Source organism: Eptatretus burgeri, chromosome 17 (assembly GCF_056783735.1).
Source record: "Eptatretus burgeri isolate ZD-2024b chromosome 17, Ebu_testis_v1, whole genome shotgun sequence".
Classification (NCBI taxonomy): domain Eukaryota; kingdom Metazoa; phylum Chordata; class Myxini; order Myxiniformes; family Myxinidae; genus Eptatretus; species Eptatretus burgeri.
In genome coordinates, this window is record NC_140977.1 from 30,262,238 (window position 1) to 30,284,309 (window position 22,072).

A 22,072-nucleotide genomic window follows, 5' to 3' on the forward strand; every position below is an offset into this window, starting at 1 on the left:
GATGCTGCCACCACCATGCTTGACAGTAGGGATGGAGTTGACTGGGTGAAGTGCAGTGTTGGGCTTGAATCAGATGTTATATTTTGAATCTCGACCAAAAAGTTCAATATTGTCTCGTCTGACCACAAAATGCTTCTCCACATGCATGCAGTGTCATTAGGATGCTTTTTTGCAAATGCCATAAAAGCTTTTCGATGTGTCTTTTTCAGTAATGGCTTCTTTCTTGCCACCTGTCCATGGAGGCTAGCTTTGTGATGGGAAGGAGATATTGTTGATTGCTGAACACTGTCCCCCATCTCAGAGATAGAGCCCTGCAGATCTTTCAAAGTCATTGTTGGACTTACAGTGACATCCCGAACCAGCTTCCTGCTTGCCCAGCTGCTGAGTTTTGATGGGCGATCTGATCTGGGTAGGTGGAGTCTGGGTGGTATGATATGTCTTCCCCTTCTTAATGATGGATTTCAACATTGTCAAAGGGATAATGAGTGACTGAAATGTTCTTATAACCCTCTCCTGAACGGTGTTTCACCACTTCATGTCTGACTTCTTTGGAAAGTTCCTTGGTCTTCATGCTTGCTTTGTTGGTTGACCAAGTGAGTTTCACCTTAAAACTCCTTCGATAAGTGGGGTAGCTTAATTTTTAAGATAAACCACTGATTACATACTGGTGAAACCCATTACACTTATTTTGTAACCTTTCAAACAAATAATTTGCTCCTGAAGTTATTTAGGGTTAATTAGGCAAAGGGTTTGAATACTTATGTAAATGAGAATGATCTGATTTTTCTCTGTAAATCTTTCTTATTCACATTTTATCTGTATTGTTTAGCCTTATCACTTTGCAGTAGCTTGTGAAGACTCTAAATATTAAGTTTGATTTGAGAACATCATTAAATAAGCTCAGGTGGCATCAAAATGTGAAAACTTTTGAGGGCGGGGTGTGGGGGAATACTTTTGCAGGCCACTGTCGATAAGTTGGTTCATTTTGCAATCATTTTGGAGAGATTTGGTGAGACAGATATTTTTCATGATTGAAGTTCCAAATATTTGACCAGTATCGAATTCATTCTCGATTGTTGGAGAGTGACACAGTTTCTGTCTGCCTGTTCGTGGGATCGGATATTCTACGACACAATGTTGATCGTTTTTTGCAAAAAGGAAGAGAGGGTTTTCCAGAGCATCAGAATGGTCATTTATGTAGATGATTATCAAGACTGGGCTCAAAACACTGCCTTTGGGAACTCCAGCCTCCACTGAAAAAGCAGAGCGTTCTGTTGATCGCAATGCATTGACTGTGCAAGTGGTGAACATCAGAAATCCAGGAATTAAGGTGGCGTTGTGTGCCAGAGGCAGAGAGCTTGAAAACGAAGCAGGGTGTCAAACTGTCGAATACCAGAGATATCCCCTGTGAGGCTCTTCTTACCATTGTGCGTGCGTGCGTGCGCGCGCACCCTTAAACCGTTGTACGGAATGAGTTCATATGTGTTGGTTGTATGCAAATTCTCTAGGTAAATGTATATCGCATGCCGCTACTCCCGGTGGGAGAATGTATTGCAAGTTCCAGCGGTTTACACTATTATAACAGTATCTCAGTTATGAAAACCTTATATAATCGAAATCTACTTGTCAACTTGCATCCGTGTTCTGTATTTTATATGCTCCTAAACGGCTGGACGGAATAAGTTCAAAAGTTGTGGTTGTACTCAGGGTGTTCATGGAAATGTTGTACCAAGTTGGGATGGCCACCTACAACTTTGGTTTTTACTTTTATGTTAAAGTGGGTGAATTATCACACCTGCTAATGCACTCCTGCATGGCTGGACAGAATAACTGGATGTTATCACAAAAATATAATAACGCTACCCCCGCCCCCCACCCCCGCCCCTCCCCCCCATCCACACCCCACTCACCACATTGTCTCTCCTGTAGGGTATTTGAAGTATGAGATCTGAAACATGTGAATGCTGGTTTTTAGGTCCGCTCGCTAACCTAATACAACTGTTTGATGTCCTCAGATCCGTCTGTCTGTCTGTCTGTCTGTCTGTGTCCGTCCGTCCGTCTGTCAACAATTTTTATTTTTCTATCTCCTAGATGTCTCGGCCGATTGAGTTCTAATTTGACACGATGATAATACTAGTTGCTCTCTTTCGATCGTATGAGCCCTTTTCTGCATTTTCGCCTCGGGGTCAAGGTTACAAGGTCATCAAGTGCAAAATGACCGATTGGTCGAATGGCCTATAAGGAAGCATCGGACGGCTATAATGCATAATGGGTTTTATTGGGATTATTAAGAAGATTTAATTCGACCAACTAGTTTCTCGTTACCTCTGTTTATAATATCCAGTTTTCATTCTAGAAAGTACCGAGCTGACCATCAAACCCGCTCGGGTGTATTATACCATTGTTTATATCTGTAGCGTATCGTTATGCGATTTCTAAAAGCAACTTCTTTTTTCAAATTACTCTTAGAATAATCTCAAAAAAAACATTCCCAACATGTGCTGTGGGATTGAATGCTCTTGGGAAAATTTAATCATGATCGGTTTTATGGTACAAAAGTTACAAATAGAATAGTGCAAAGATTTTTTAAAAACAAGTGAGGACGTGCATGATGGATTGTTCTTGTAATATATTTGTTGTGCTTTGCTCACTGTTTTGTGTGTCTGCTCAGATAAATTTATATTCTAATTATAAGATGAGCATTTCTGCAAATATTCCAGTTGTATGTTCTGAGATTAAGGACCTATCACCCCCATTGGCATCATTGAGCTTGAGTTGGACATCAATACAAAGTGATTTTCGTTGAGCCATTTATTGTTTACAAGATTCATGGCTCCACGTACTTGGCACATTGATCAATGAATTTATTAAATCCGTGACTATCTTTTCCTCTGCAGGAACTCTGTACGGCTGATAATTCGCAAGGTTCAGTACGCCCCGGTCTCTCCAGGCCCGCAGCCCATGGCTGAAACTACAAGGCAGTTTCTTATGTCTGACAAGCCACTTCATCTGGAAGCTTCTCTTGATAAAGAGGTGTGCTTGCATGTGTGCACCCTTGTGAAAGTAATTGGCAAAACAGTTGCAAGCAGAGTATAATTTCAATGTAGTTGTTAATTCCAGCACAAAACTAGCGGTCTACATTGGCGGCGGAAGAGAATAAAGCATAAAAATCAAATGATTAAAGAGTTTTCCATCATGCAGGATTGCAATGTGCTGAGGTTTCAGGCTTTACCCTTCATCGGAGTAAAAAGGAGTGCAACTCTAATCTCTTTGCTCCGACGAAGGGTAAAGCCTTTAACGTCAGCACCTTGTGCTCCTTCATGGCAGATAACTCTTAACCTTTACATTCCTATCTTTTAGTATAAATTCACGCACACAACTTTCGAAGCTTGTCGGCTGGTGCAATGTGGGCAGAGGCAAATGCCCGATGGAGCACTGTGGAAGAAAGGCAAATAAGTTGATTGAAAGAACAACAAAAAATGAACTGGGTGTGGAACGGAAATGGGTGTGGGAAAGGTAGGTGCCGTAGCGCAGCTGTGATTTTGCAGGCATTGTATATTCTGATCTAAAATTATTTATGATACTCACTGCCTGCCTTGCAGATCTACTATCACGGTGAACCAATCAATGTCAATGTGCATGTCACCAACAACTCTTCAAAAATTGTCAAGAAAATCAAGATTTCTGGTGGGTTTTTACCCTTGCCTGTTGTGGTATGAATGGGTAAATGCGGGAGCCATTTGCCATTGTTCTTCATAGTCTTGTTTTTCCTGACTCTCCAGCACGAACCTCCGTGACCCTTGGTGATATCACTTTCCTTGTGTGCATTTCAGAAATGTCGTTTTCTTTCAGTTTATGTGTACTTGTTGCACACTCGGCCAGTTTTCCTGTGTTTTGCTAATGGTTGACATCATTCTTCATGCTTGAAATTTGTTGGGAGAGGTTGAAGTCAAAGCTTAAGATAAATCACAGCTATTTAATATTGTGATATGATCATTTGATGGGAAATTTTTGTTTCAAAGGATAATATATATATATATATATATATATATATATATATATATATATATATATATATATATATATATATATATATATATATATATATATATATATACATATATATATATATATATATAGTAAATTAGAATGATATAGATTAAAATGATAAGCAGTCGATATTGATTAACGTCGAGTCTACTTGAATTGTTTCGAGAGAGCATCGTTTACACATGATGGGACACAATAGTCGATTTAAGTCTCGGTAGTCCGGTATAATGTCGTTCAATTTTTTTCAATACAGTGTGCTTCTGTTCGTCCGATATCCGAGGTGCATATCTTTGTGAATAAACTGTAAATAAATGCTTTCATGTCCTTTGTTCTCCCTCCCCATTTACTTATTAAATACCCACATGAAGTCACTTGGTATTTGAGTGATTTGAGTTTCCCTGATTGCAAACGGCTTTAGTTATTAATCGTCCGTTGGTCAGATTGGGTTCGGGACGATTAGCAATCCGCACAGAAATTAGCATTCCTGTCGTCCCTCTCCACTCTCAACCCACAACATAAATTATCGATTTGTGTACGTACATTATTTCAATCCTGGTTTATATTGATTTGTTTAATTTTTGTCTCTAATATGTATTTACGTGAAGGTTAAGTTGAGGTGACCAAAATTTTTCTCCTGGCAATGCATCGTCCCATTATAACTCTATGTATATGGGAAAATTGTATCCGAATAACATCGCAATTTTTAGGAACGCATCAACAATGTAAATCGGCGACTTGCCGTGTGTATTTTTGTGTGTCGCCTGTGGCTGCTGGTTTTCATAATTGTTGGGAATGCAGCTGTGCTGCTGATGCATTACCCCCAGCTGGTTCAGGCAGGAATTTGGAATTTGGCCACAATGCCGGCGAATACTCGCCTACTCTTCGTGAAAGGATACCGTGTGATCTTTAATATCTGCTGACTAATGTCGGTAGACGGGACGCCCATTTAACGTCCACCCGAGGGATGGCACACATTGATGAATCACCGCGATGATAGTTTATAGCTGCGTCGAGATTCTAACCCAGACGAGACAGCCTAAAGTAGATTGTGAATGATATAGATTAAAATGATATAAATATAGTGAATAATATCGATAGCAAATGATGAAGATTAAAATGATATGTGTAGATGGGGCATAATATAGATTACCAGAGAGTTGGTGTCAAAGCCACCCAATGCTCGCCTGTTTATACATTTATCGTTTTTAAAAGACTAGTCTAATAATATTTTTTATAAAGCATTGCAGTGAAGTCTGATCCAAATAATTTTAAAGCTATATATGTATTTGTATATTGTAAAGCCTGGTGTTGGCGCAGTGGTTCAGGCAGCAGCTTGGGATCCAAAAGGTCCTGAGTTCAAGCCCCGTTGGGCCACTGAATTAATACACCAGGGGGTTGACTCAGCCTGTCATCCTTCCGAGGTCGGCAAAATGAGTACCAGTATACTGGGCCGGTGTATACCCCGGTTAAAATAGGTGTACCATATCCCTGTGTCGTAAGAGGTGACCAGGGTTGCGTCAGGAAGGGCATCCGGCGTAAAATGTGCCAAATCGCTATGCTGATCATACGGATGATCCGCTGTGGCGACCCTTAACGGGAGCAGCTGAAAGAAGAAGAAGAAGAGAAGATGTATTTGTATATTGTAATCAGTAAAAAATAGTGTGGTAGATAAAAACATTAGAAAGGAAAAAACTTTAACGTTGATGTGCTACAAAAAAGTTAAGTTCAAAACAGGTCAAAAATTTAAATAATTTGAATTTTTTTTTAATTTCAACTTCACTACACCAATAATATACCCCAAAGGAACCTCCATGCCAAATATCAGCATCCTAGTACACATATTAAATGAATGGCCAGCTTCTAAATAACTTGCACCAAAAACTTTAACATTTTCACACTGACGCTCACGCCGGGGGTATTGCTATAAGCTCTCTGTTCTTCGAACAGGCGAGCTAAAAATGATATAGATTCCAGGCCTCTCACAAATGCATATTGTTTGATGATTTTTCAAAGAATATAACACTGTGTAAGAGTGTAGAAGCCATTCATCGGCTCTTCGGGAAGGCTGTATTTTAACCTGTGTGTTTTAAAAATTGCTCCACATGCTTTGTTGAAAAAAAATTTTTCACCTGCACCTAAATATTTAAGAGATCTTTTAGTGGAGAAGTCTCTCTTAAACATGAAAAATATCATGATGAACCTCCATTACTGATCAACCTGTTTTGTACGATGACATCATCACTTACAAGAACAATCTTTCTTGCTAATCGAGGTCAGTTTCATCAAAAGAAAAATTAAGATTATTCGAAAAGGAGGAGCTTTTGAAAGGATTGAAACCAGTACTTTCAGTCATTGGTTTGGAGTCGCCACGTCCGTCTTGAAGCAATTAATATACAGTACTGTGTTGTTTGCCATCACTGACTTCACAGCAGTATCGAGGGCAAGAATTTGGAACTTGGCCAGCGTACAAAGCACGTATTGATTTACTCTTTTCAGGAAGACTGATCTTCATGGTGAATAAGCGGATGTGAGAAAGATAGGACATCCAGCCTCGTGTCTCCTCAAAAATAATGATGTGATCTATGATGCGTGATGCAGTGCCCTGACTGCAAAGCATTGGGGTGAAAATTTGTTGTCTGATACTCTTCCATTAAGCTGGGTGTCCCATCAGCTAACGTTAATTTGTGGAACTCGTAACTCCCATGGTGTCTCTCGCAAATAGCAGGTGAGTCACCTGGCACCACCCTGAACAAATTACAAATTCCTGCCACCTTCGGTCGAACAGCAGGCCTGGCAGCTGGTTCGTGAAAGACTTGTGCCAAAAACGTCACCTGGGTGATTCCACGAGAAGATGGGAATAATTGGGGCAGTAGTTAGAGCAGTCGTCATCTCATAGCTTTTGCACCCGAATGGAGGAGCATTTTTCTCTTGCAAACACACTTCCTCCTTCTCTGCTGTACTTGTTTCACTTTAGTTTGGTATTGAAATGTTGAAATGATTATTGTATTTTTAGGAAATATAGAATTATTGCTTTACTCTGGAAATTCCTTTTTCCTTTTCATTAATCAGAGGCATTTTAAGGGGAAACTGACAAAATTCATGACACGTTGTGGTTATAAACGAACTGCTCTTCCATGTGTTTTCCTTTTCATGTGTTCTTGCAGTGCGCCAGTTTGCAAATATCTGTCTTTTCAACACAGCACAGTACAAGTGTCCGGTAGCAGTGGAGGAAGGAGAGTGAGTACCCTTCGCTTACTTTTTACTGTTAATCATGCATTAAACCTTGCTGTGACCCACATTAACATTCTAATACCAGAAGTGTTTTTTATTTATTTATAGTTTTTCTATATTTTTCTTTCCCAGGGGAGGGGGCGTGGTTTTGGGTAAAAACACACAACATCAACCACACAACACCCCTTGATGAGACCCCCACCAAAAGCATTTGGTACAGAGCACACAGTCACCCATCAATGCTCAAACTGCTTAAAAGTCCTGCCAACATCCCCATACCCCTCTATCTCCATAATTTTAAGGTACCAATCTAATTCTAATTTAAACTTATCGACTTTTTCTGCTGTCACTACCTTTCCAAGGAGGCCATTCCATGCATTAACTACTCTCTGAGTAAAAGACCCCTGCCTTGCTACCATCTTAACTCTCCTCTTCTTTACTCTCAGGCTATAGTCCCTGGTCCTATCACTGTCCACTCTGTTGAATAATTCATCTGCACTTATTTTTTCTCTACCTTTCATTATCTTAAACATCTCCATCATATCTCCTCATAACCACCTCCTTTCTAGTGAATAAAGCCCTGTCTCCTTCAGCCGCTCCTCATAGCTGTATCGAGCTAGGCCCAGAATCAATCGAGTCGCCCTGCACTAAACCCTCTTTATGGTATCTCGTATGTCCTTCCTGGGTTGTGGTGACCAAAATTGCACACAATATTCTAGTCGTGGCCCTCACTAAATTCCTGTACAATATTAACACCACCTCTTTTGATTGATAAAAAATCCCTATTTGCTTTACCTACAGCTGACTGGCACTGTGCTGCCTACTTACCTCCCGTATCTATTTACTTGCTCCAAAATTACCCCTTGCATCATGTACTCTCTATTTTCATTGTTCTTTCCCATCTCCAACACTGTACACTTGCTCAGGTTAAATTACATCTACCAATCTTTAGCCCAATCTATACAAGTATCAATACTTTCGTGTATCTGATCACCACCCACTCTGCTATCGCTTCACCCCCAAGCTTTGTGTCATCTGCTAATTTGGAAAGCTTACTCTTTACCCCATTATCCAAATTGTTGATGTAAATAATGAATAGTAATGGTCCGAGTACTGATCCCTGAGGTACCCTGCTTCTTACATCCTCCCAGCAAGACATCGTCCCACTCACAGCCACTCTTTGTTTCACACCACTAAGCCAGTTTGTAATCCAATTAGCTACCTGACCAGCCACTTCACAAGCCCTCACCTTGGCTTACAACCTCTGATGTGATACCTTATCAAATGCCTTCTTAAAGTCTAGATATACTATGTCCACTGCCTTTCCCTCATCCACCCAATCAGATACTGCTTCATGGAACTCTAGAATATTTGTTAGACAGGAACTACCTTTGGTAAACCCATGCTGACTACCTTTAATTCGTTTGTATTTGTTTAAATGGTTCCTCATCCGGTCTATAATTAATGTCTCCAACGCCTTCCCCACAACTGAAGTCAAACAAACAGGTTTATAGTTTCCCAATTGTTCTCTGGATCATTTCTTAAATTATGGTGTTATATTTGCTACTCTTCAATCCTCCGGTACCGGTCCTGACTCCAGTGAGCAATTGAAAATATCTGTTGACATCTCGCTTTCCTGCTCAGCCCCCTCCATCAATACTCTTGGGTGCATATTATCTGGACCTGGAGCCTTTTCTACTCTTAGACTTCCTAGCTGTTCCTTTATTTCCTCCACTCCAACCTGGATCTTCTGTCATGTAAATTAAGAATAACCAGAGAGTTGGTGTCAAAGCCTCCCAATGCTCGCCTGTTTATACATTTATCGTTTTTTAAAAGACTAGTCTAATAATATTTTTTATAAAGCATTGCAGTGAAGTCTGATCCAAATAATTTTAAAGCAATATATGTATTTGTATATTGTAATCAGTAAAAAATAGTGTGGTAGATAAAAACATGAGAAAGGAAATAACTTGCACCAAAAACTTTAACATTTTCATGCTCACGCTCACGCTCACGCTGACGCTCACGCCGGGGGTATCATTATCGCTCTCTGTTCTTCGAACAGGCGAGCTAAAAATAAGAAGAGAAAAGCAAAGCCAATTGGATGGTTCTATTATCGGACCATGGCACGAATGATATAGGAGTTTGTGGCAGTGGAAGAGTCGAGGCTGAAAACGTTGTGATGGTAAACCACATCCTGCATAGGCAGCAACTGAAACATCTGCCATTATTTATCAGGAAACTGAGATTTTGTAGTAAAGTGTGTTTTACAGCAGCTATCCTCTTCCTCTTATATTTACTGATGGCAGAGCCATTTGAGTTGAGAATAACATGATGGGAGGTGCAACATTGGCTGTCTGAGGACAATCCATCTTGTATATTGCTGAAATGAGATCAGTTGCACAGGTCCATACTGATTGATTTGAGGTAGTTCCCCATGCATTTTTAAAGCAGATACAGTGTCCTGAAAAAGTATTCACCCCCCGCCCTCCAAAGTTTTCACATTTTGATGCCACCTGTGCTTATTTTATGATGCTTTCAAATTAAACTTAATATATAGTCTTCAGAAGCTACTACAAAGTGATGAAGCCAAAAAAAAAAATGTAGATAAAATGTGAATAAGTGAGATTGACAGAGAAAATTAAATCATTCTCAGTTCCATAAGTATTCAAACCACTTTGCTTAAATCACTTCAGGAGCAACTTGTTTGTTTGAAAGGTTACAAAATAAGTGTAATAGTTTTCACCAGTATGTAATCAGTGGTTTAACTTAAAAATTAAGCTCCCCCACTTATCTGAGTTTAAAGGTGAAACTCGCTTGGTCAACAACAAGGCAAGCATGAAGACCAAGGAGCTTTCCAAAGAAGTTAGATGTGAAGTGGTGGGGAAGCACTGTTCAGGAGAGGGTTATAAGAATATTTCAGTCAGTAAATTATCCCTTTGACTATGTTGAAATCCATCATTAAGAAGTGGAAGACGTATCATACAACCCAGACTCCACCTACCCAGATCAGTTCGCCAATCCAAACTCAGCAGCAGGGCAAGCAGGAAACTGGTTCGGAATGTCACTGAAAATCCAACAATGACTTTGAAAGATCTGCAGGGCTCTATGTCTGAGATGGGGGTCAGTGTTCAGCAATCAACAATATCCCCTTCCCTTCACAAAGCTAGCCTCCATGGACAGGTGGCAAGAAAGAAGCCATTACTGAAAAAAATGCATCTAAAAGCTCGTATGGAGTTTGCGAAAAAGCATCTTCATGATACTGCATGCATGTGGAGAAGCGTTTTGTGGTCAGATGAGACCAAAATTGAACTTTTTTGGTCGAGATTCAAAACGTTACATCTGACACAAGCCCAACACTGCACTTCAGCCAGTCAACTCCATCCCTACTGTCAAGCATGGTGGTGGCAGCATCATGTTATGGGGCTGCTTTTCATCAGCAGGGACTGGCAAAGCTTGGAAGGGTAGAAGAGACAATGGAGAGTTAATGTACCGGAGAATCCTTGATGAAAACCTGATTGAATCAGCCATTAATCTGAAACTGGGTTTTCACATTTCAGGAGATTCACATTTCAGCAGGACAATGATCTGAAGCTCAAAGCTAAAGCCACACTGGAATGGCTGAATAAGAAGAAAATAAATGTTCTTGAGTGGCCCAGTCAAAGTCCTGACTTGAACCCAATTGAACATTTATGGCGAGAATTGAAGATTGCAGTCCATCGACGATCTCCATCAAACTTGGCAGAACGAGAGCAATTTTCACATGAAGAATGGACAAAGATTTCACCATCTCACTGTGAAAAGCTGGGAGAGACCTACCCAAAAAGACTCAGAGCAGTCATTGCTGCAAAATGTGCTTCCACCAAGTATTGACCTCAAGGGCCTGAATACTTTTACAACCATTGAATTTTGATTTGTACATGTTTTTTGCAGGTATTCCTGACATGTCACCTAACTTCAACTTATAACAGTGTTTAGTTTGATCTCTTCAGTTATGAATAACAAAAACTCATTTGGAAAAATAGTTTCTCCATCATTCGTGATTCATCTTAATGCAGTATTATTGGGAGGGGTGAATACTTTTGCGGACCACTGTTTATCACTTTTGTTTTGAGCTTTGATGATGACACCTGACTTGCTGGAAAAAGATCATCATACCAACCAGGAAAATACTAGAGGTTCGAAATAGGTCTGCCACAAGTAGAAGACAGGCAACAAGTTCAAGCTGCATATCTTAATCTGTTTTAGTTTTGTTCTCGAGAATTTTTATCGATTTGTCTGTGATGTCGCTGATTGTTTTGCAATAGTAAGGCAAAGTTAATCATGCAAACTTTTGCCTCATTAAAATCTGTGTTTGTTAAAAAGTTAAAATTATTAAAAAGTTGCAGTGCACAGCTCATCGTTTGTTTATTTGATGTTCACATCTGATCATTTAGCTCAGTGGTCCCCAACCTTTTGATCCCACGGGCCGCATTTTTTACTCCCAAGGATGTTGGGAACCAGAAAAAAATTGATGCATTTTATTGAGTTTTATTGATGCATTTTATTGATGTAAATTGATTTGATTCCTCCTGGCGGTAAGCGGCAGTGGCCGGCAGCAGCATTGTGTAAGGCTTTTCAGGTCACGGCATCGGCCGGCAGTGGCATTGTGTAAACCCCTTTAAAATTGCTACATGGAAATTTTTTTTGATTGGAAAGTCCTCACGGGTCGCAGTAGAGGGCTCCGCGGGCCGCAGGTTGGGGACCAATGATTTAGCTTGTAATACTATTCCAGATCCCAAATGATATCATGATAATGTAATGAGATCTTCCACAAGCCTCGTACATAAAAACTGGAACGGCACTCGGTAGAGCGTATACCTCCACCAGGCTGAATGGTTTCCATTTTGCATCCCATTGATATGCCAGATCTGCATCTGGACCTTCACCAAAATCGAATCGTCTTGTTTTTGTCACAAACAAAACCGGTCCACCAAGTTTGGTCTGAATCCGTCCACAACGTTTTGAGATATTGTGTATCGTTTTTGCCCTATCTCTCAATGGTGAAGAATCACTTCAATAATTAAGTAATTCTCCTATCCGGATCTTCACCAAAATCGAATCAAAATGTCCTTGTCACACACCGAACCTGTCCATCAAATTTCGTCCGAAAATATCCATAACTTTTTGGGATATCCTGCTCACAGACGGACAAACAAACAGACAGGTGAAAACATAACCTCTGTCCACCTTCGGTGGCGGAAGTAAAAACGGTCAAGTAATAGCCATGGCAGTAATAGCTCTTGCCTTTCCACAAAATATTGTTTGTTATGCAATGTTCTTGGTTGATTTGTTGTGCAATGTCCCAGCTTTATGGGTGTATACCACGTCCTGGCACTTGACTCTGTGCCTGCTCATTTCTCATTGCTGTTCCCAAACAGCAGAACGGTCGGGCCGAGTTCGACCCTATGTAAGGTGTACACGCTGATACCTGTACTCGCTGGGAACAGGGATAAGCGAGGGCTGGCACTGGACGGAAAACTTAAACATGAGGACACGAACCTGGCCTCCAGCACCATGTAAGAACGGATGACCGCCTAAAGCTGCACATATCAGATGTTTGCTGTTTTCTCTTGCTTGGAATGGGTGGAAAAGTGTCGTGAGTACGAGACTTCTCCACTCTTAATGCACAGCCATGATGTCACTGCAATAATATCGATCCGACCTCGATTTTATTTTTCACACATTCAGATGTGCTTTTCACTTGAATCCACCAGTTCGTCCGCCTTGCGATTTGTAAGCCAAGAAGTTTTATCTTCTCTTTACTGCATGTCCCGCTTTGCTCAGAGTGATCAGTTGTCTGCCACTGACTTTGAACCGTGCTTGCGAGCAAAGCACAACACCCCATGAGATGCTCTTGATAAAGCTTCTGCTCATGCGATCAAGTTTTTTTTATTAATTCCTTGCTCGATTGCCATCATGACCTGCCAAATCTAGCAAGACTAACCGTGAGACCAGCATATCCTCCCTGATGAGCAGTGTCGCCCACTTTGGGAAGTGACAACATGTTTTGAGTTGCAAATTTCAGTCCTTTAATCATGGCCAGGCAGTCCGAGTCATTAACTAAGAATCTGTTGGGCAATACACATGGATGAGTTTCATTTGGTGTTCAAGACTAGAGCATAACCCAACTCTATAATCTTCTGTTCAATCCAAACAAACGAGTCGCCCTGGTAATGGGTATGAGTAGTAACGGGAATCTCCCTCTGTTCGATGATGAGATCCCAGTCTGCAAGGTTCGACAGTCAGGAAGGGAGAAACTATTAACAGCAAACTGACTTGTAATCAGCCTGTTTATGTTTCCCCATGAACTGCTCCCGAATACACTATATTGTGCAGCAGAGTGGGGATCATCACCGACCTATTCGCAATGCAGTATTTAAATAATTTATGATGTTGAGATCAATTTTTTTTTTCTGTTGTAATTGTACAACGTGAGCTTTCATTGTTGAACGAACCCCTCAAGTTGTTTCACCTCCACACACGTGTTTGCTCGGGGTTGGTGCCAGAGTGCGGGATGGAGTGAGCACAGACATCCTGGGAATCATCGTGTCTTACCGGGTCAAGGTCAAGCTGGTGGTTACACGTGGAGGGTAAGAAATCACAACCCTTCCATGTCGCTCTCCTCACCCATATTGCTTGAAATGACTATTTTTACAATATCCTCTTTGTTATAATTTTTCATGCTCGTGGTGGTTTAGTGCATTCAGTACATTGACAGATGCGATTGATCAAACTGGCTCTTTCTTGTATATGAGTTGCCTTATTTTTTGCTTGAGTAACGACAGCTTGTGATAATGGGCGGCGTACCCATGCATGCATCGCACATCCACGCATAACACAACAATCTCTGATCTGGTTCATAAGATTAAATTCCTGACTTGTTAGCTCACCTGGAACGTAGTTCCGGGGAGCTTATGGGATGGCGCGTCGTCCATCTATCAGTCCGTCCGTCCACAAATACTTTCAACTTCTCTGAAACTACACACACGATTTCGATGAAACCTTACCGCAACGTTCATCACCGTATATGTACCAAAGTTTATTCATGGTATTAAAAAAAATCTGGCCCTAATGGGGTCTGCGGGAGTTGTCCCCCAAAAAATAGGTATTTGCTTTCTTCTCAGAAACTACACACGCAGTTCGAATGAAACTTGACAACAACGTTCATCATCTGTGACGTACCAAACTTTGTTCACGACATTAATAAAATCGGGATCTGAAGGGGTTGACGGAGGGAGTTTAGAGGGGGGTTGCCCCCCCCCCAAAGAGATATTTGCTTTCTTTTCAGAAACCACACACACAATTCTGGTGAAACTTGACCACAACCTTTATCACCCGTGGTGTACCAAAGTTTATTCATGGCATTAAAAAATAATCCACAGGCATTTACTTTCTTCTGCGTTACATATTTTGTGAGTCATCCGTGCCTATCAGTGTTTCCCTGGTTCTCTTATCCAGGCACTACCAGGTGAGCGCCCAGGGGTATTGCCCCGATGTTTAACATCTCACATTTCCCATCAACTCGATTTGTGGAACACAGCTGCGAGTTTGCTTTGACTTGTGATTAGCATGTCATGTTTTAGGCTTGAGTCTCGAAACCTATTTTACTCGCATGACGAGGCACCTTTAATGCTACCGCACATAAATGTCCACTTTCCCTCTTTAAGTGAAAAAGCGAATAATGGAAGGGAGGTTAGAGGTAGGTTACGGGACAGGTGCAGGAATAATGATTTAATAACCTATTGTCAACACACCTTCCAGGTTCCTTAATTTTCTCATGTCCAAACATAAAATGACGTAAAATGCATTCTTGTCGATTTGTTTACCTAACTTATCTGACAATACAGCTTTGCGCACCTATTTCATCTCGCAGTATTGATTTACTTGAGTGATCTATTCTGAACTTTGTTTTGGAGTGTTTGGTAATTGTTGATTGTTTTTAGGTCAACGAGCTGACCGAAAATAACCGTTCGATGTCCTCAGATCCGTCCGTCTGTCTGTCAACAATTTTTATTTTTCTCTCTCCGAGACGTCTCAGCCGATTGAGTTCTAACATGACACGATTATAATATTAGTTGCTCTCTGTGGATCGTCTGAGCCCTTTTTCACATTTTCACCTCGGGGTGAAGGTTACAGGGTCATCAAGTGCAAAATGACCGATTGGTCGAATGGCCTATAAGGAAGCATCTGACGGCTATCATGCAAAATGGGTTTCATAGGGATTATTAAGAAGATTTCATTCGACCAACTAGTTTCTCGTTACCTCTGTCGTCTGGCCCTGTTTATTGGGCAACCCGAGGTCCGCTGACTTAAACACGGCTTCGTGCGGTTATTTTAAGTTCAATTTAAATTTTCACTTTTCGTAGTCGCTAAGGTTGATTAACACTCTGTTGCATCAAGTTTTGTGAAAATTGAATGTTTATATCCTTGGTCTGTATGGAATGCATTGCAGTGAGGGTAAGCTTCCATGGTCTTCCATGCCATATAACGAGGCTGTCTTAAGTTCTGGTTGATTTCTGTTTTCACTTTTGGGACCTTCTGGTGTAGCTACATGTTTAATGAAGAGAATTTTCATGGAAATCTGCTCAGAAACACACTTTTCATGAGGAAATTATGTTCAATTCACATAACTATGACATTCTGGAAGGGACACCACGTGCTTTCCGTTCACTGCTTCATCTCGTAACCCTCTCCTCCTGAGGGACTGCTTATTTGTAGCATCTGTGAGATTAATGTTTATATTGTTACGGTGCCGGGGGTCGGCTGCGAACCGACCACTCTGAACGGAGCCGCAAGTCGAGTCGGCCCGACCGATCGCCCGGAATACGGATCGCCGCCCGGATAAGTCCGAGTCGACGGGTCCTTGTACAAGAACCGAAATACGCCAATTGGCAGATCACGTGGGGTAGGGTCGATTGCCAATCTTCAATGTACCTAAATACCCACGTGATCCAACTACCGGGGTATTACACCCTCAACGGAACTCGTACGGAACAAACCGCCGAGGCGAGCCTGTCCCGTGTGTGATTCCGACCGGCTTAATCGCCGAGAACTGTCGGTCCAAATGTCCCCCTTTTACGGCAAACCAACGGCTTTCTAACTCCCAACACATGAAATGCTCAGTCAATGAAAGAATCGAAGTGACGAGCTGAAAACATTTAACAATTGGGGTATTTATTAATAATAATGGGGAACGAGGGAAACACGTAAGAGCAGAACTATTCCGACTATACGAAATGCAATGCAAAGATTTACAGCACACAAAGCACTTAAGACTTTCCTACTTACTAGACGGGCCCACGGACACACGTACGCACACACACACCCAATAAATGGTGGCAGAGGCCTTTAATAACGAGCTCCAGCTCGGAGGACAGGTGAGCTGAAACCCAGTACCTATCTCGAACCTCTCCACCTCGTGTGGTCTTCAAGTTGTTCGGACCCGGGCTCCAGCGAGAGCGAGCTGGATCCAATCGCCGTGAGCCGCGATCCTTCCCGAGCTCCCGCGAATCCTCCCGCGCTTCTCAACACGTGCTGGTGAGACGAGGCGCCGATCCTTCCCGTCGATGCGCCGCTTCCCCGAGGAACCACCTCCAAGAAGAGGCCGATGAGTCGCACCAAGCCGGGAACGAAACGGAAAACAAAGAGCTCCACAAACCAAGAAGAAGAAGAAGCCACCATTCACAGCTCGAGCCGAGCAACCGGGTCAACTTTCTTCCAAACAAAACAGCTCTCCAAAAAGTCTACCGAGCCAAGCAGGACCCGAAGTTCTGCTGAAGAACTCCTCTGCAGAAGCAAAAAGCTTCCGAAGGCCTCAACCCTAACCCAAGCCAAACAGGACCCGAAGGTCTGCTAAACGACACAGCCCTCAACTCTCAACCGACACGAACAAAGAAAGGATCTCCTCTAGTCCTTCTCCGCCCCCTTCCCCCGCACCCGGCGTGACTCATGCCCTTGTGATCCATCCCCCGCTCAACCACGGGTGGGAAGGAGTTGTTGACGTCATGAATAATGGGACGGCAGGGTTCTTCTTCCTCTTCGCAGAAGAGGGGGAGGGACGTCTCCATTGTTTCGTTCCCTAACTATTAAATCGATCCGCAGCGCATCTAATCGATTTCTGAACATTTAAACAATGGAAGGTGAGCTTTCTAGGAAACAAGCACTTCTCGACATCGCTGACTAAAGGAACCTGTATGTTGTGTGCAATCGAATTCCAAATTCATAACAATATTTTAGATGGTTTGGGGATGTGTTCTACAAGTGTCTGAAAGAAATCCGGTGAAAAACGGACGTTTTAACATTCTGTTCGGGCATTTCATCCGACGGCGAGCTTCCTGGTCATGTGACGCCGCACAGATGTGCAGGCAGCGAGTGATTGAGCTTCTCGTGGCCTGAGGGTCCTTTTTAGTTGGAGTCCAGCTCTATCCTGGATACAGCCATTAAATGCACACACTTAGAGTATTTATTTCATGGCCATAAAGGCGGGTTTGAAAATTGTTTAATGATGTTGGGAATGATTCCCAGATATGGAGATTTTTGCTTCGAGTGGCCTCACGTGTTTATTTTAAATTAAATTTGAATCGTTTTCACTTTCCGTAGTCGCTAAGGTTAACACTCGGTTGCATCAAGTTTTGCATTCGAGCTTACCGTCAAACCCGCTCGGGTGTATTATTATTATTATTATTATTATTATTATTATTATTTGTTGTTGTTGAAAAGTGCATGTGGTCATTTAGTTTGGCATCTCTTGTTTTTAATCACGAAAGTCAAGACCGGGAGTAAGGTGGCCAACTTGATGCCCAAGCGTCCATCATCAGGAACAAGATTCACTTGAGTTTGCTGATATGCAATGACTGGAACTGCCATCACACTCACTCAACTTGTGCTCAAGATCTTTTGTATTCAAGAGACAGATAGATGGCTGACAGCTCCAAAAGTTTGTGCAGCAAGACCCAAAGGTTGCGGCAGTTTCGAAAAGGCGCCAAGTTACTACCTTTAATGAGTCTCGGTAAAATCACATGGTGCCTCACAATACACTCTTCCTGACAATGGAGCAGGCGAGGGCTTGTGTTGGTATCAGCTGGTTGTGGTCCCACGACGACGAGAAGCAGCGAAGGTGAGAAGCGATGCAAGCGATTCGAAATGATGATCCCCAGAGGTCAGGGCTAGTGCATCTCCTCTCCTGCGCAACGCCGATCGCCTCTCTGGTCCTGTGTTCCAAATCCGTCCCTTCCTCTTGGCATTTGGACCTGTCCCTCCAAATCGCCAGTCCTGTCATTGTCCACCAGCCTGTGTGGGTGGCACCTTGTTCTCGCCATCACGCCCCTATACGAAAAAGGCTTTCATCCCTTTCGGGCTTCTATTGTGCATTTCGCTGCCATGGCGCACGCTCACGTGCCAACAGTTCGTAGTTGTCCTGAGCACCTTCTTTGTGACGTTATTTTACAAACCCTAAACCTGGCCTCGCCTTTTAAACAGGAGGTTTTACGCTACACAACCTTACCCTCACTGTCTTAAAGGTTAACACTCACCACCTCCCTCCTGTGTACATATGAAATATAGCCTTGCCTTAACAGGTTCCTGTTATAACAGGGCAATTTAACCTACTCAAAACAAACGGACCATGTTACACTTACAAGTTACAACAGCCAAGCTATGGACCCCCACCCCCTTTTCCACAAAACAATATATTTTCTTTACTACTATGACTATGACTACCACTCCCACTTCCACTCTACTACTGCTTTATTGGTCCCAATTAATCTCACCTTGATTTGGGATCAGATGGAGAAGGTAGATTGGCCCAAATCTTTCATGAACTGGCCTGACATTTGACTAAGTTGTTTCGGGAAGGAATTTGTAATTTGTCTCAGGGTGCCGGTGAGACTCTCCTACTCTTCTTATAAGACATCGTGGGATCTTTAATGTACACTAATGCTGTCAAACAACACATACTCAGCTCAATGTCCATCCAGCTTTACACCCACCCAGGGACGGCACCCTCTGTTATGCAATGTCCTGTCTGCAAAAGACCAATCCGAGAGTTTATAGTCAGGCCGAAAATCAAACCCAGACTCGACAGCTCAAAGGTAACCAAGCTGTCTCTGTGCCATCCTGTCGGACATGTATTTTCTTACTCGGACTTGTATATTGTAAAAATATTACAGTTGTCATATTTGGCCACCTCTTGTTTGAACAAAAACATTTGGTTTTGATTGTTTTTATGATGACCGACCGATTTTGATCTGTGTGTTCACTTTTCCGTGACATTACTAACCTGGCATAGCTGCAGATTCACTCTCAGCAAATATCCACAAGTCAGTGATAAGCCTTGCTGAACCAAACAGGAATTTATCACAAGTCCACAGCTGTGCAACATTGGGTTCATGCATGGGGTACTCTGCACTCTGCTAATTGGAAAGGGAAGCAGCATGGGGGGGGGGAAGGCAATGTGAGGGGAGGGGAGGAAGGGAAGGCAGTGTGAGGGAAAGGAAGGCAGCTTGAGGGGAGGGGAAGGAAGCATGAGGGGAGAGGAAGGGAAGGAAGCATGAGGGGAGAGGAAGGGAAGGCAGCACGATGGAAGGGGAAGGGAAGGCAGTGTGAGTGAGGGGAAGGGAAGGCTGCATGAGGAGAGGGGAAGGGAGGCAGTATGAGGGGAAATGGAAGGGAAGGCAGTATGAGGGGAGGGGAGGGGAAGGCAGTGTGAGGGGAGGAAGGGAAGGCAGTGTGAGGGAAAGGAAGGCAGCTTGAGGGGAGGGGAATGCAGCATGAGGGGAGAGGAAGGGAATGCAGCATGATGGAAGGGGAAGGGAAGGCGGTGTGAGTGGAGGGGAAGGGAAGGCAGTGTGAATGGAGGGGAAGGGAAGGGAGGCAGTATGAGGGGAAGGGGAAGGGAAGGCAGTATGAGGGCAGGGGAGGGGAAGGCAGTGGGAGGGGAATGGGGAGGGGAAGGCAGCATGATGGGAGGAGAAGGCAGCATGATGGGAGGGGAAGGGAAGCCAGCGTGAGGGGAGAGGAAGGCAGCGAACCAGGGCGATTAGATTCACTCAAGCAGTTTTCTTTTTAACTGTGGGTTCCATATAACACCAGGCGGATGATTTAAAACCCATGGTATCTACGTGGCAAAGACCCGCCTACATGCATGCTCGTGCATGTAGCGACCTTTACACCCCTCTGGTCGGCTCACTCCGAATTCGATTCGTACATGCTACATTCTGAGGAAGTTATTTTTTATTTATTTAATTCAAAACTAAACCGTCAGTCCTTAACAGCCCCCCCCCCATACTAGGCTGGGTACTCTGCTCATATATAGATTGATTAAGAAAGAAATATATAAAAGTATATGGAAGGAGCACACAGCAACAGTAACAACAACTGCCACCACCACCTCCTTTTTCCAGCTGGTTCACTTCATTGTATATCGTCATTGAGACACTCACATCTGTAATTTTTCCTGGATGTTTCCCGAGCCTGGACTGTACATGACTGCACTGAACAAAAGGCATTCCAAAACATACTGGCTTACACTTTGCAATCATCCTCAGTGTTTTCTTAAGATCTGTTTATTTTACCTAACCGTAAACACGATACTGTGTATCCCCTATCTTACCTTATCTTTTACCTACGCCTCATAACCCCAAACCAATTGCCCTATACTCTCCCCAAGAGGAAAGACGTTTTATTTGTGTGTTTTACAGTCATGCTCCAGCAAACACTTCCTCCAAATCTTGCTTCCTCTTCCTCCCAATATAAGGACAGGCTCTTTGTTGGCAATGAGGACAATGGCATTTATAGAAGTTCCAAATGATTTCTCTTTGATAGTTCGATGCTTCAAGTCCACACCCTTTCAACATCCAAATAAATTATTCTTTCGAAACATTAGGAGGTATTCAAACCTGTGATAAACCACACCCGGTGTTCAGTCTTGTGTGAAACATTAGAGGAAAAAATACAAATTGGTTGAGGACTCCCTGATGCTGTTGGTCTTCAGAGAGCCAGACGAAAATGGGAAGAAATGTGATTGGAAGCGGTTTTATTATTTCCTCACATATCTTGCTTTACTCCATGGGACGAACTTCTTCTTGTTTTTAATTTTTATTGGAACGTGTCTTCTGTTGTCTTTTTTCAGCTGTCGTGAACCATGACATATGGAACCATCTGAAGTCTAAGCATTTATGAAAACTCTTTCATGAGGATACATACCCCCCACCCCCCCTTGACCACTGTCACTCGTACTCCCCATCGCCCTCTCTCGCACATTCACCTATCCTCATTTGCCCCTCTTAATATATAATATATTTAAATAATGGCCTCTTATGCCTTATTCACACCCTCAAACGATTTCCATTCTATCTGTTTAAATCCCGCCACGTTCATCTGCTGGACGCTTTCTCGTCTCCTCGAGTGGAACGATCCGTCGCAATGGTGATATCACTTTCTCAGCCCTCTGTGAAATCACACTCCCAGGCTCCCCTGTAACAACGAGGAAGACAAAATTGCGGATGCGAGCGGATCCTCCACCTTGGTGTTCTTCTGAAATTGAAGAGGTGTTGCCGCTTTGGGGAGAAAATAACATGCAGGTTGAACCGGTATTCAAAGTTCGGGGAATGGAAAGGTGTTCATTCGCATTTCAGCACGATTTTTATCCAAGGGCCTGCAAAGTATGCGAAGCACAAGCAAGTGAACGGCCAGTACAGGAAAAGAGGGGCAGTGCGAAAAACGAGCCGGTACGACGAATAATTAGATGTCA

The 22,072-nt window shown here is 42.7% G+C and overlaps 1 protein-coding gene across 15 annotated transcripts in view; it reads left to right on the forward strand.

Moving 5' to 3' along the window:
• Positions 1-22,072, forward strand: part of LOC147009667 (beta-arrestin-1-like) — a 113,673-nt gene that overhangs the window by 82,074 nt on the left and 9,527 nt on the right. For 9 of the 15 annotated variants that reach the window (XM_085861131.1, XM_085861128.1, XM_085861133.1 and 6 more), the window contains 6 exons: positions 2,898-3,033; positions 3,603-3,687; positions 7,215-7,287; positions 12,702-12,839; positions 13,012-13,056; positions 13,830-13,913. In XM_085861131.1, the coding sequence (XP_085717257.1) occupies positions 2,898-3,033; positions 3,603-3,687; positions 7,215-7,287; positions 12,702-12,839; positions 13,012-13,056; positions 13,830-13,913 (561 nt within the window). Of the gene's footprint in view, positions 1-2,897; positions 3,034-3,602; positions 3,688-7,214; positions 7,288-12,701; positions 12,840-13,011; positions 13,057-13,786; positions 13,914-22,072 lie in introns of all 15 variants that reach the window. The other 6 variants (XR_015052726.1, XM_085861138.1, XM_085861127.1 and 3 more) reach the window with 5 other exon arrangements.